At 42.0% G+C, this 14124-nt stretch overlaps 1 protein-coding gene across 1 annotated transcript in view; it reads right to left on the bottom strand.

Annotated features, from left to right (window-relative positions):
• DMRT1 (doublesex and mab-3 related transcription factor 1) overlaps positions 1-14124 on the bottom strand; it is a 58276-nt gene that overhangs the window by 18241 nt on the left and 25911 nt on the right. Inside the window, exon 4 of the mRNA XM_063180214.1 lies at positions 6765-6927. Coding sequence (XP_063036284.1) covers positions 6765-6927 — 163 coding nt within the window. The remainder of the gene's footprint in view (positions 1-6764; positions 6928-14124) is intronic.

Raw genomic sequence — 14124 nt, 5'->3', positions numbered from 1 at the left:
GAAACTGTAGAAGTAGAGATTTTGGCAGTACACATAAATGTATTGATTTGGATCTGGCACCTGCCTGGGCCAAGTGTACCACCCATTTAAGTTTCTTCAGAATAGAAGGACTTTGTTCAAACCCTTGTTTTACCAACTCAAAGCCTGAAACTCCTAACAAGATGCAGGCTTCAATTTCAAAAACACCGCATCCTTTGATCCACACAACATAATAAACAACGGACAAATAAATCCAATGAAGAAAAACTCAGTTTCTCTGACAACTATGCATGCACATGTGGTTTTGCAGGTGTGCGGGGACAGGGTACCACTGGCAACTGCTGAGGGTTCAGGCTGTCCCATTCTCTCTTGCTAGGATGATGAAAAAGTGAAGGCATTCCCACACAGTTTCCACGAGAGCTTAAAATTCCTGCTAGGGGATGCTAAAGCCTCAGTCCAAAAATACCTATGTTTCCATAAAAACAGGTGAAAAGCCTTAAAAAATACAGTTTTTTCCTACTGCTCTGGAGGCAGGACCAGTGGCTGCTCCCAGATCAAACAGTAAGGGTTTGTCAGTCTCCCTGACATAAATCAGAAAAAGTCACGAAACAAGCCTGTAATTCTGCAGCCATCCAATGCAAAGCTGCTCTGTGTACTTCTGAGTGAGCATAATATAAATGTTCCATTTAGAGAAGAAACTTCTAAAATGAGCCTTTTAATCAGGACTGAACTAAAGAAGAATGCAAAAAAAATGCTCATATTACTTTATTTCTAGGAACTCTCATCAGACATTATAAACTTATTTTAATATTGCTCAAATCTTCACTAATACAACTTCATTTATAATACAGACCAGTAACTTATAAAAAGACTTCCATACACAGAAAAATGAGCTTACACTGAATATGTCTTACATTATCAAATATATTTTGACAGCTGCTGTTACAATTATTTAAATTATCAAGTGTGATTAATACCATCATCATGAATCAGGGTTGGCAACCCCGTTAGTTTAAAAGATAAAAAAAAGCCATGCTCAACAACTGTGTTCAGCTACACCCAAAGTTCCAATTTTTAATGAAAATTACATTTTAAAAAGTCATCTGCCTAAAGAGATCTATAAAACACTGCAATGTGCATGCAACATAATTAAGGCATGCAGAAATACAATAGAAAATCTGCTCACTGTCACTGTAATCAGTGCCAAAGGGAAGCTGCAAGCAGCATAGCCACTGAGGACTGTAAGAAGCAGAAATAAGAATGCACAAAAAAATAAACAGCTGCCCCAAGTTCAAGTGACTAACTTGAACAAACTGTTGAAGATCTACAGATTAGATCCTTACCCCTTTTCTCTTCTTTGGTGTTATCTCAAAATCTATTGCTAAGAGTTTGATGTAAAATGATAGTGGAAACTAAAATGATAGTCTTGAGTTTTCAGCAAACACTGCTTGCTCCTCCATCATTAAGGACAGATATTCTTGAGTAGAGATCAATTTTTAAGCAAAAGATGCACAGATACATAACAGACACACATATGTAACAAACAAGCCAAATACTGATGAATTTCTGGGTGCAAAATTTTATCCTCCCCATACACTCTGCTGCTGAAACCCTTCCGAGCTCAAGATGAATTCTGGTGATGCTCTCCGAAGAGGTGCACAGAAAAGGAGTAGAATAAAATGTCTCACACCTGACAACACCTGGACCACTTGGGACTGAAAGAGCTACTCCTCAACTCACCGAGATTGCAGCTAGCTGACTGACAAAAGATAATTTGGGCTATTTGGTATAGATGTTTCCCACTTCCTTTATTGGTACAGCTTTGTCAGTGCATCTTCCCAGCTGGCTGCAAATTAAGAGCAGACAGAGGCAAGGCTTTTTGCTGTTCTTTGGGGTATTTTTGCTGTTCTCAGCCGTATCAAACCAGCCTGCTTTGTTTGCAGTTCCATCCTTATAACTTCAATGCCTGCAGAAAGCAGCTCACATTCAGGGAAATGGTTTCAGTGACCTTTTGCTTACCAGGACTTCTTGACCCTCCTGAACCTACAGCCAGGTGCCACCTGTGGCTGTGAAGTGTTACTTGTTTATCATGGCATTCACTTATAGGACACATATTCATGCAAAATTAAGACATATAGGAAGCTGCAAAAGGTTTTGGTACACAAAAACCCAGCTGGGAAGAAAACATCCAATCTTTGCATCTCTCAAACATGTTTCTAGGGCACAGAGCATTCCTTGCATTCCAGCAATGCTTTTGACAAAGTGAAACTTTTTATCTTAGGCGGGGAGATTGCTTCCAACATGCCCTTTCTTGCAGAACTACAGGAAGAGGCTCTTACAGAGCTGCTCCAGTTTGGCCCAGCTTCTCCCATGGCTCAGTACTGCTGCTGATACAGCATCCGAGCACAGAAGGAAGGCTCAGTCTCTCAATGCAGATTCCAGAAATGTCTGTGTCGCTTTCATTTCCACGACCCTAAAACTGGGCATACCTGCTACCTGAATTCTAGAAAGGACTGTGAGAAGGTGTTTCAGTGCTGGAAGTAGTTATGCTGACACAGAAAACCTGTTACTAGAAATGTTCTTCTCCAGAAAATTATGTTTGCTTATTTACACAAAACTGCTGATGTTTTCTGCATCAAAATAGTCTTTTCTCACATGCCTTTAGGAGAACTTTCAGACTCCTGCTTAATGTTTAAGATGCAAACACAGCACTGCTCCAGGACTTAATTCCTTGTATTTCCAACACTCATGACACTTAGGACATGAAAATAAAAAATTCAAAACTGTCCAGCAGCTGGAACAAAATTTTAAATCCATAGATAATTACACCATAATTATGGTGTAATTATCTCAATATTTCACACAATGGTGACATAGAGGAGGTTTCATTCCATGCCAACTTTAAGACCAGGTAACTGCTTTAAAATCTGTAGTGTCTGCAGATACAGGGATGTTTATCCTTTGCATCTTTCTATTTGAATGTTAAATTTTTCTGCCACTTTCCCAAACCTGGTAAACACTTTCATACAGATAAGTAAATGCTGCACTTTCATGCAGTGTAAACAGGACCCAGAGTGAGGCACATGCCTTGCATGTGCTTCCAAGGTTTTGCACAGGTTATTTAATAGATGCTGGAGAGGCTTACTGAAAATCAGTGGAAGGAGTTAGACTATTCTGGGTAGTGTGCCAAACCTAAAGAGCCTTATTAAAAAAACAAACAACACCCCCCAAAAAAAACCCCAACCAAAACAAACAAACAAAAAGCATGCAGCTGTCCTACAGGAATCAATGGGAACAAAGTATTTGAGTTTTGGAGATTAAATATCTTGTTGTGTCCCACTCTCACTTCCCCACTTCTCAACTTGTCTTCCAAAACTATGCTTTTCTATGTACATGCACAACATCTGACAACCTTCTCATATGTATTTTCCTCCCACTGCTTTTATAGAAAAAAGAAGGAAGTATTTTGCAGTAATAAGTATGAAATCCCCCTCCCACCTAGAAATTACTGCCTAAAACTTAAAACTTGTTGACCTAAGGAAGCCCTCTAAAATCATCCTTTTGCTGTTTGTCACTGGTTTATCAACTTCTTCTCCCTTTTTTTCCCAGTGTCTGCTGAAATGGCAGCAGCTGTGCTTAGCTGGAAGCAAACATGTTACTTGGAAACACTTCAGACTGCAAGGAGGATAACTTGATGGTATTTTGCCACTCAGAAGACATCAGCCCATTACTATATGCAAGACATGGTAGCATGCCATGATGGTCCTGTACAAGTGCTAGAAGCTTCCAGAGATCTTCACTTCATTGAAAGAAAGAAAGAAAGCGTAGCTAGTTCATTTCTCATCTCTTTTACTGTAACTGGTCTAAGCAGGCAGTTAACTTACCAGAACAAAATTAGTTAATGGTCTCACTCAAATACCACAACAACACATGAACTGTCAAAGCCTCTATAATGCTGAAGGTGCAGCTGAAGTGCAGGTAACAGACTGCATGTGTGTGTAGTAAGACCACTGCAGATTTGTGCCTGCGAATTAACAACCATTTTTGCTAATGACGCACACTTCGGATGTTTTGAAAATGTGGCTAAATCCTCCGTTTTTTATTTTGACCTGCAGCTCTTCTAAGCACACTGTTACCTTCCTGCAAAACTTCTGGCTTCACATAAATCTTCACAGAGGTCTTAAAAATATAACCACAGGTTTGCTGCAAGAGTTTAGGTGAAGTTTTACAGTCTACATTATATAACAAATAAAATTAGATTATCCTAATATTCCCTCCCAGATCTAAAATCCATCAATACATATTTTTAAAAAGAAAGGAAGACTCTGAGTGAGCATGATTACTACTTCAAACATACAAAAGAAATTAATGAAGTATGATTTGCTTTTTTAAAAACACACTAGAGTTGTTTTCAGAAAGTACCAATCACTAACCCTGCAGAACCGTGTCACTTGGGCTTCATAACAAAGGAGTCAGGTATTGAAAGGACAGGACAGAAAGCTCAGCCCAATGATCAACAGAGAAATTCTTAAGAATGTATCTTTTGTAGGAGACAGCAACTACAACAAGTGCAGGTCAATACTTTGGGGAAATGACCCATCCTCTTTAACACACACAATCCACCCAGCACTCATACAGGTGAAAATAAAGAGGCAACAAACCTCTAACCCTCTCAGGTCTGTGAAAAGCACCAGAAGAAAAGTGTCATGGAAGAGTAAATCATATATTTCCTATGGATATTCTTTTGTCTGTAGACAGAAAAAGTAAAAACATCTCCTCCAAGAACATGCCTAAGAAAAAAGAAGATGCTTCTAAGAAGCCTGTTTGGCTATGATCCTGCTCATGGGTTCAAATTTCTTCCAAAAGCATTGGTGCCTCTTTCACCCACTAGCTCCCTGCTATGGAAAAACACTTCTTCAGAGTCTGGAAAATGCTGTTTGATCTCAGTAAATTACATCTCACTGCTTGTCGGTTTCTGATTGATGGTGTAACTTAGGGAACAATATCTGTGTGTGGAATAGTGTCTGGAGAAGCAGTCAGGGATTATTGAAAATACAGTATTTATGCAGTTTAAAAATCAGTGGAACATTACGTATAATTTTTTTCTAGAGTGATGAAAAATTACTGAAGTGCATTTGGGAACAAAGGGTATAAGGTCTTTTGTCTATTTTTAAAAACACTTGGCTGCTAAGACCTCTTAGTGAGTTAGTAGTGATGGATGCAAGAAAAAGTGTCAACCGCAGTTGAGCATAAAACCAACTGCTTCTCCAACCAATGGGCAGAAAGGAAGACGTCACTGTTCACTGGTGGTTAGAAAAGAGGGAATAAAATAAAGTTGAAGAAAAGAGAAGGAAAATGAACCAAGGATCACTGATTTCTCTAAGCCATTTAAAACTGCTGGAGAAGGAGGAAAAGTCTAAGGTTTCATCACACCGTATGTTGTTTCTTCATCTATCTAACATGCCACAGTTAGTTGGAAGACTTTGAGAAACAGCCACAATGAAAGAACAGCCGCCTCCTCAACAGAAATTATTCTGCTGTTAGTGAATACAAGGGCTCAGTGCTGACTTACACAAGCCATAAGTATGACTTTATACACACTTCACCTTCCAAAACATCACTTGGATCCCTAAGGTCCTCTCATGACACAACCACATGACACAACTGAAAGAGACACCAGGACTTCAGCCACAGAAAGACCATGACTAAGGACAATGATGGAACCTACACAACATACATCCTTCCAGATGTACCAGACAGAAAGAGAAGACTAATTTCAATGTAGAAGGAAAGAGAAGGAAATGAGGATGGATGCTGTTATCAGTGCTGTGACTCAGTGAAATAAAAAAAACAAACAAAAAAAAACTTGGCAGGTGTAAAGTGAATAAAAAAAAATACTTCACACAGAGTATATAACATGGAACTGCCAAGTTGACTGATTGGTACAGAGAAACAAAATGTGTGAAAAGCTTTTTGTCCTGGCTCGGGATACCTTTGAATGCTGGAGAGTGTCAAGATTTTGTTCTCTGCTTCTCTTATTTCTCCAGCATCAGTTACTGACCTGATTCAGTGATGGAGAGGCAGCTCAGTGGAACTGGATTACTCCAGCGGAGCCGTGTTAACACCTGTGCTAGCACTGTCTGCTATGGGAGTAAGGGAACAAGGAAGTGCAAGAAACACTGTCAAAACCACAGGGTAAATTCACCAGTGCTGGAAATTACTGCGGATTACAGTAATCCTTAGGAGAGCCTGAAACACAATATGGAAAGAAAGACTTATCTGAAATACTTTTAAATTAAGTAACATGGTATGATGAGCAAGAAAAAAAACCAGAAGCAAGTCTACAAGGCGCTTCATTATATGGTTGGGACGCAGTAGTTCCCACATGTGGTTCAGAAAGGATGGCAAAGGCTCAGTGGGAGGCCAGTGAAAAAAATGACAGCATTTCTGAGAAGAAAGGTAATTCTGAGGTTGGAGCACAAATTGTTATTTACTTCTGTGAGGGAGCTAGGTGGTAAGCACCAAAGACAGCACCTCAAGTGCTGTACAACTTTAAGAGACATACCTAAATGCAGAAGGTACAACTGATTTGACTCCTGAATCATGAAGCCTCTAAAGTGCAAGACTAAGTGAGTGTACACCATCACTACAAGCCTTCCAGAAACCAGCCACTATCCTTAAAACAGCTGCTTGATCATGCTTAGCTTCCTTGCCAGCAGCAACCCACGCCTCCTGGGTGTAGGTCCAAGGCAAGGTGGTGACACATGCCCAGCGGGTGCACTTACCTCTGGCTTTTGACTCTGAGGAGGAGGGGATGTCCTCAGAGGTCAGGATTTGGGGGAGGCACATGGGAGCGCCAACCCCCTGTCCCAGGTAGGAAGCAGGTGGGTAGTAGGAACACATGCGGTACTGGGAGCTGACGGTGTGGTGTCTCTCCATGCCCTTCACCTGTCAGGAGAGAGAAATGCAACAGTAGCCTGTGAAAGCCAAGCCCCAGTGCCATGGGGGCTCCCTGCTATCCCATCACCCCCACCCCTCCATGACTTTGAAGGAGGTCACAGTGGGTGCATGGGAAGTAACATTCTGACATGCTAGCCTTGCGGTTTTGATTTGGTAGCTTCACAGTCTGCCCACACTGACCAGCTACAGGTGGTGTGGTGTGAGATGTGACCCAGCAGCAGCAGCAGCAGCAGACCTATGGCTGTTTTACCTTACTGCAGATGGAGATGCATCTGGCACACAAGCACGTACCCTTCACTGCAAGCAGCTTCCTGCCAAGTCCCCAGCTTATGGCACATTCAAGCATGTACACCTGGCCAGTGTGAGAGGTGAAGTGTCCATCCAGCTTCTACACATCCCTAAAGACTAACCCACCTCAGACTGCTGGCAACTGCTCTGCCAGGGACCTACTGGGTGGCTAAGGAGGACAGTCCTATGGACCAACTCTCACAGGATCTGCTCCATGGCATTGAGCAGTGACACACCCAAACACAAGCACACTATTTTTCTTACAATACCCATCTTACAGTAAGATGGGAAAAATATTTTCTCGAGTTACTAAAAAAAAGCAAGTTGTGTTTAGACTATACAAGAAGCTGGTTGTGAAGCCACAACTGGACACCAGCCAGCAGGTCTGCCATGTCAGCACAGCATCAATCAGACATCCCTTTTCCCTTCCACAGATTGCAGCAAAGTGGCAACACTCAGAAATCAAAGTTTTTTCTACTCCAGTGCCCTGATACCATCCAAACTGATCTCCTCAGAGGAGCGGTAATGTTTTCCCAAATTTGTGTTTTATGAAAGAAATAACAACTTCCTATTATTTGTTACAAAGCCTTACAATGCAACATGGCCTCCGTGCTCCAAAAATGCAGCCAAAACAAGATTAACATTCTCAACAGGAAAGATAAGACTAGCTGGTTTCTCTAAGTATGCTGGGAAGTGAATTACTGAAAGACGGAAAGCTTCTGGGCAGAGACAAACTGTCAGAGTTTTGTACCGGTTATGACAGCAGCAGTGCCAACAATAATGCACATCCAGCTATGCCATTACACAGTGTCTGCTAGCAGACATGTCAGGCAGCCTTTTCAGCCAGGTCCCACCTCAGGTCTGCCTGCTCCACTGTGGTCCCTGGAGCGCTGCCCCTCAGCCCTTCCCAGGCTGCGAAGCTCCGAGCCAGGGAGCAGGGGAGGCTGGGCTGTCCCAGACTGCTGCCCCATGCCAGGACACCTGCAGGGTCCGATCCTGGCAGCAGGAGCCACAGCACCTCTCAGAACCACTCCACAATGCAGCCACCCCTCGTTTTCTAAGGGGAATTCCCTGTAAGAATTCCATATTCATTTTCATGTGCCTAGCTGCAAATAATGTGGCCCAAGCACATAAAATCCTGTTGGTTCTCTCTGAGGAATGTTTTCAGTGAGAGGTGCACAGAGAGAGAATGGTGGCTGTTTACAGGAAGTAAGTGCACTTCTGTCTGATTTCTGACAGCAGCATCTTTGCATATACTTGCACATGTAGTGAGGGACTTGCTTTTAGCCTGTGAAAAGTTAAGAGTTTTTCTCCTATAAATTAAAGCAATACTTAAAATTTTTGTTTTTCTACTTCCACATGCCGAAAAAGCTCAACACACACTGAAGTTTCATCCAGAGTAGATAGTAAATTGCTTTTCAAAAATTTAATGAGTCAGCCTGAGGAAGTCTGAACTCAGCTACTGACATTGCTTCTCCTCTTCTGCCAAAGGGCACTCTCCATTTTGGAAACAAGACTCCCTCAACAAAACATCGCCCAAAAGCACAGTCCAAAGGGCGTTTTGAATCTGCACATCTGCAAAGCTCAACAGCTCTGGAAGTGCCAGGGGAAAAAAAAGTTAGCCAGTTGTTCTCTGTCTGTGTGTTGCATGTAGTTTTCCTTCCCTTGGTGGGGCAGGGCAGCATCTCCAGACCTCACATCTCTACTTCTGCCTTGTGCAAAGCCATGTGTGCACAAGTACAACCAAGAAAAGGCTGCCTGCAGGAGACAGATTATTTCAGCTGTATCAAAATGGAGGGATCACTCCCTGACACGAACTAGATCATGTGCACATCTCCCCCTCCTAAAGTGGGTGCAGTGATCCACCTCCTTTAAACGCTTTTTTTAGGGGTTTTCTCCATTTCTTAAAAAAACAACTCAGCTAAAATCCCTAGATGCAATGAATTATTACTACTATTATTATTAGTGTGTGGTAGCTGGCTAGCAAGAGACATGTTTTATAATCTTATTACCCTCACCAAGTCTACGAACCACAATTCGACCGACACCCAGAGGCTTGGCTCTGCAAAGAATATGCTGTGTATTAACTACTGAAGAAAATCCAAAAGCTTTTGGTTTTCTTTTATTAAACTATCTAGAATCTACACCACAGTAAATCTGAACCATAAGGTTTCCTTTTTATAGTGCTTAGCAATCCTATTTTACAGTAACAATAAAAAAACCAACCAGTTGTAAAAATTCTTGACCTTAGTGCTGCATTAAAAAGGGGACTTGGGAGACCACTACCTCATGATAAGGGACATTTGGTCAGTATTAACTCCTGCAGCTCTGTGGAATCCTTGCAGGTTTATGAATGCCAAAAAGGGAGATCAATACAGCCTTGGGGAAGCTCGAATATTCAGATTATTTTCAGCCTGGGGCAGTTCAGCTTTCCAAACGCTACAGTAAGGTATCAGGTTTGGGACTCTGTGCTAGGTCTGTCTAGGGGGAATGCTGGGGTCATGCATGGACCACAGGAGGAGAATGCTTGGCCTTCTGGTGTCTCCTGCCTCCCTCGCCCCTTCCACCCTTACAACAAAGCTGAGACAGGCATGAGCTGGGACAGTCCCACAAACCACTCTGGTTTGTATCACTGCAGGCTACATGCCAAAAGAACAAGGCATATGTTAGGTGAGCAAGAGCTGTGGAAGGGAAAGGCATGCATTGGTCTTTGCAGAGGGCATCCTGAATTCCTAAGCTGCTTCCCTTCCAGCCACACAGTGCTTGTGCCCTGCTCCAGCTGTAGGATTCACCAAGTACAGACTTTAGTGGGAGACACATATCATCAGAGCAGCAGCTGGCCTATGCAACATTTACAGGTTCCCCTAAATTGTACAACACAGCATACACTCAGTAATGTTTTAAAAGATGTACTGCAAGCAATGGTGAGATGCTTAAAATTCATGAACAAATAAATATGGCCTGATTGGAAGGCCACGAGTGCACAGGAAATTCTTTCCCTGTGCCTTGAAAAGCCATTGTGAGGAACTGAGAGGCAGCTACAGTTTGCCCTTGCACAGATAAGCTGGAAACAGCACTTGTTAATCACTGAGCAAAATCGTCAGTGCAGCCCTCCAGCTATGTCCAAGTGACAGGATACATAGCAAAATCTAGGGAACACATGAGGAAAATGTTTTTGCATCAGACCATTCCTGTAAAAAGCCTTTCTTAACCACTGGTGGAAGAGCACATAAAGCCCAGCACCCCCTCCCGAGCTGGCAGCATAAACTCCACATATCTTCTTCGTGGTAAAAGAGCCGAGGAGAGAAAGTGGCCAAACCAGAAACAGGAAGGTGTCAAAGCAGGCACCAAGTGGTGACTCACCTCTCTAGCCTCAGAGATTAGAAAATGATCCTGTCCTTCCCAGATATTTGTTTAGCCAAAACATCACCTGTGTACTTCTTGTATTTGCAGAAGCTGCCAGGCACAATCTCTTTGTGAGCCTGCCAGTGTTATCTTCACACTTCCCAGCTGATCCCAACTATAGGGCTTGTTTCCAAGAAACACAAACAGGAGGAGGTCATGAATGCTATTCCTGGGTGACAAGGGCTGCAAAAACTTATAAGCAACAAAGGAGATCAAAGTGCAATCCTTCAGCTCTGCCAATGGTGTGCCATATGATCTTGGCCAAGTCACTTTACCCAGGATTTCCATCCTTTTATTTCATCTATGACTCAGCAACAAACATACCAAACTCAGTAATTATGGAAACACCAGAGAACTTTGACAGTTTAACACAGCCTCCTGCTTCTGCCTTGATTTTAAAGTCAATTTTAGTGGGCATAAAACTGCATTTGTGTCATTGCTTGCAAACAACAGAATTCACAGGTTGGTTTTTGGCATGGGCAAGAAGGCAGCCACTGGGCAATTAAATGGAAATTCAGGCATCAGTAACCTCCCCTCTGTCATTTGTGAGCTGTGTGACTGTGACAAGTTATTTGACACTTCCCTGCCTCAGCTTCTGCGGTTATAAACCAGGTTTGCTGCTTCTCTCCCATCTTGCAATGTTACTGCTCTTATGCTGACCACTCACAACTTCTCTTGCACTCATACTGCCCAAGGTGCTTCACTCCTAAAACCAGCTAAGCATGTTTTTCAGAAAAAAGAAAAAATGAGTCTATCATACCCTGCCTTGACTTACTTTGATTCTAGCACAGAAAATACAAGACACATCTATATCTGTCCCTCCTTGATAGACAAACTTAATTAACCTTTGCTATTCTGTTCCAACCTATTCTTTTAGACAAAGGCAGTGACCCATAAACAATATGTTACCATCAGAATCTCAACTGCAGTGACACCTAGAGATATAGCCCTATCAGCAGTATTGGAAAATAAACCACTTAGATTAGCTCCTCCAAGAAATATGGATTGCATTCATGTCACACATGAGCTGTCAGAAACATTAGGATACTTTTAGCATAAATCTGTAGTGTGAAGGGTATGTTATGAATACAGTATATAATTCACGGCTTACACATAAAATTGGGACTGTCTTGGGTGACTTGCACAATGTGTATATATTTACACACACATGCACACATTCTACACTGACTTCTGGAGAGTAAGACTGCAATTTCTATAAGAGAGACAGGTTTTTTGGAGGAAAAACTGCGCTAGAAAGCAGAAGAAGGTGGAAGAAGTTGAAAAGAGACATCTTTTAATATTAGCAAGTGGCTATTCTTCAACCTCCTAGCTGTCCTGTCACAGCCACACTCTTCTGGATTTAGTAAGAAAATTTTCCCAAGTTTGATACTTCTAAGAAATCTTTGGTACTTCTAAGAAATCCTTAAAAATCCTTACTACATCAGCAATACTAAATACTTTAGAGATGGTAAATGTAAATCCCACACTGGAAAGCAAGTCAAAATTTCTCACAAGTTATTTTTGCACTAAACTGGTATAAGGAAAGAACAAAAAAGATAAGGTTCTGAAAGTGAGAACGCTGGTTTGCCAAGAATGGGAAGTTCCGGGAAGGGGAAGGGAAGAGGAAAAGGAAAGCTGAAGTTCTGAAATGTGTCTAAAACGTCCGCACCAGCCTTAACCTTTCCCAGGAGCAGGATACCTGGAGTTACCAGAATACCAAAGAAAAAGCAGCCACTGGTCCCGAGGTGTGGGGGCACATTCTGCATTCTTGCTAATTTTTAATGGTTTAGCTGCATGTATCAGAAGTTTTAACATTTCTGGGGCGTGATGCTGACTCACAATGAGTCCAGATTAGACTTGTGCTGTGGATCATGCGCCAGCAGTTTGTCAGCTTTGAAAATCAAGTCTGATTAGATGCAGATGTGTCCAACAAGGCTTTACTTTTGCTGTGATAGAAAAGGCTGCAATCACCCCATATTCTCACATAGCAGTGTGACCAGTTTCAAAAGCACCAACTTTGAAGTACACCAACCCACTCTGACATGCAGTACTTATGTGGGCAAACTGATTTTACTGTTAACTGGATGGAAGTGGATGGAATACACACAAATTCCCATTGTAATGAGCAATTACAAGAGCTTCAAGGGAAACTCTAGATGCCCACACAGGACAGGGAAAGGAGAGGTACAGTAACCACCAAATCTGCTACATTTACTGCCAACTTAGGCTTGTCTCTTCCTCAGGTGCAACAACAGACATAGGTGATTATCTGCCTTAGAGCTGGAAGGAGCAGCAGAATATAAATGACCAAAGAAGCCTCAACCAAAACAATAATGTTCACTACACTTATCAAATCATGATAGATACAACTTCTGGTGTGACTGTATATAGATGAGGAAAACCTACAGAGAAATACATAAAATATTTGCACCTTTATGAATCCACTCGAGCATGCCAGCCCCTGCAAAGAACAAAGACTAATGAAATCTGACATTAATCTACATTAAAGATTCAGTGATTCAGTTTATTTGCCAATGCTCAATGATGCATTAATCCTCATCTCATCCCACACACACTCACATGTTTCCTCCCCGGCTATTCTCTCCTGCTCCCTAAATTCTGAAACAGCAGACAGCTGGGCTGTTCAAGGCCTTGTCTGCATCCAGAAGTTAAATACGCAATTCTCCCTGTGATTAAAGTTAATCTAGGATCTGTGAGCCTTCACCAACTGAGCCTGAAAAAGCCAGGTGTCTTGTCTACCCAGCTTAAACTGGAATATCTTCCAGTGAGCACAGTGGTGGCTTCTACCATAAAAGAATACCTCCTGTGGGCTCACACCTTAGCAAGCTGCCCTAATTTGGTTACAGCAGGCATTGCCCAGCTGTGATTCTGGCAAAGAAACAAAGATCAAAAACTTTGATCAAAAAGTTAACAGCCATACATGTTAGAAAAGAAAAAGCACTTCTATTGAAGACCGGTTTAATAAAGCCTGTACATGTAAAAATAAATTCAGTCAGTACAAGCTGCCCAGCAGAAGTCCCAGTGTAGGTAACAGCTACGTGTTTCCTCTGCGGAGGATAAGCATGCACAGGTTTGCCAGCAAAACCTCCTGAGTGTAAGCAAGGTCTGATTCCTCTCTGAGGATCATGCTTTGAATGAAACTCTCCTTTAATTCCTTTACTGTGCTTGACAGAAAGGCTCATTAGTTATTCATTCTCCATTTATTGTTATTTCTGTGATCTTCCCTTGCTGGTAACCCGCATGTGCAGAATTGATGTCAAACCACATGCAGCAACTGAGACTTTGTTCCCCTTACAATAAACCATCTTCAGTGCCACACAGGGTTTTACAACCTTAGCATCACTGTACCCACTGCCATCAAATGTTTTCTAGCCTCTCACTGAAACTTTTTATCATTATTTGTGCAATCTTATGCTGTTGTTAGAGTATGCAAACCCTATGACTCAGAACTCTTCCATTAAAAACTATCCT

This window comes from Melospiza melodia, chromosome Z, assembly GCF_035770615.1.
Source record: "Melospiza melodia melodia isolate bMelMel2 chromosome Z, bMelMel2.pri, whole genome shotgun sequence".
Taxonomy (NCBI): domain Eukaryota; kingdom Metazoa; phylum Chordata; class Aves; order Passeriformes; family Passerellidae; genus Melospiza; species Melospiza melodia.
This window is presented reverse-complemented; position numbering and strand designations above follow the sequence as displayed.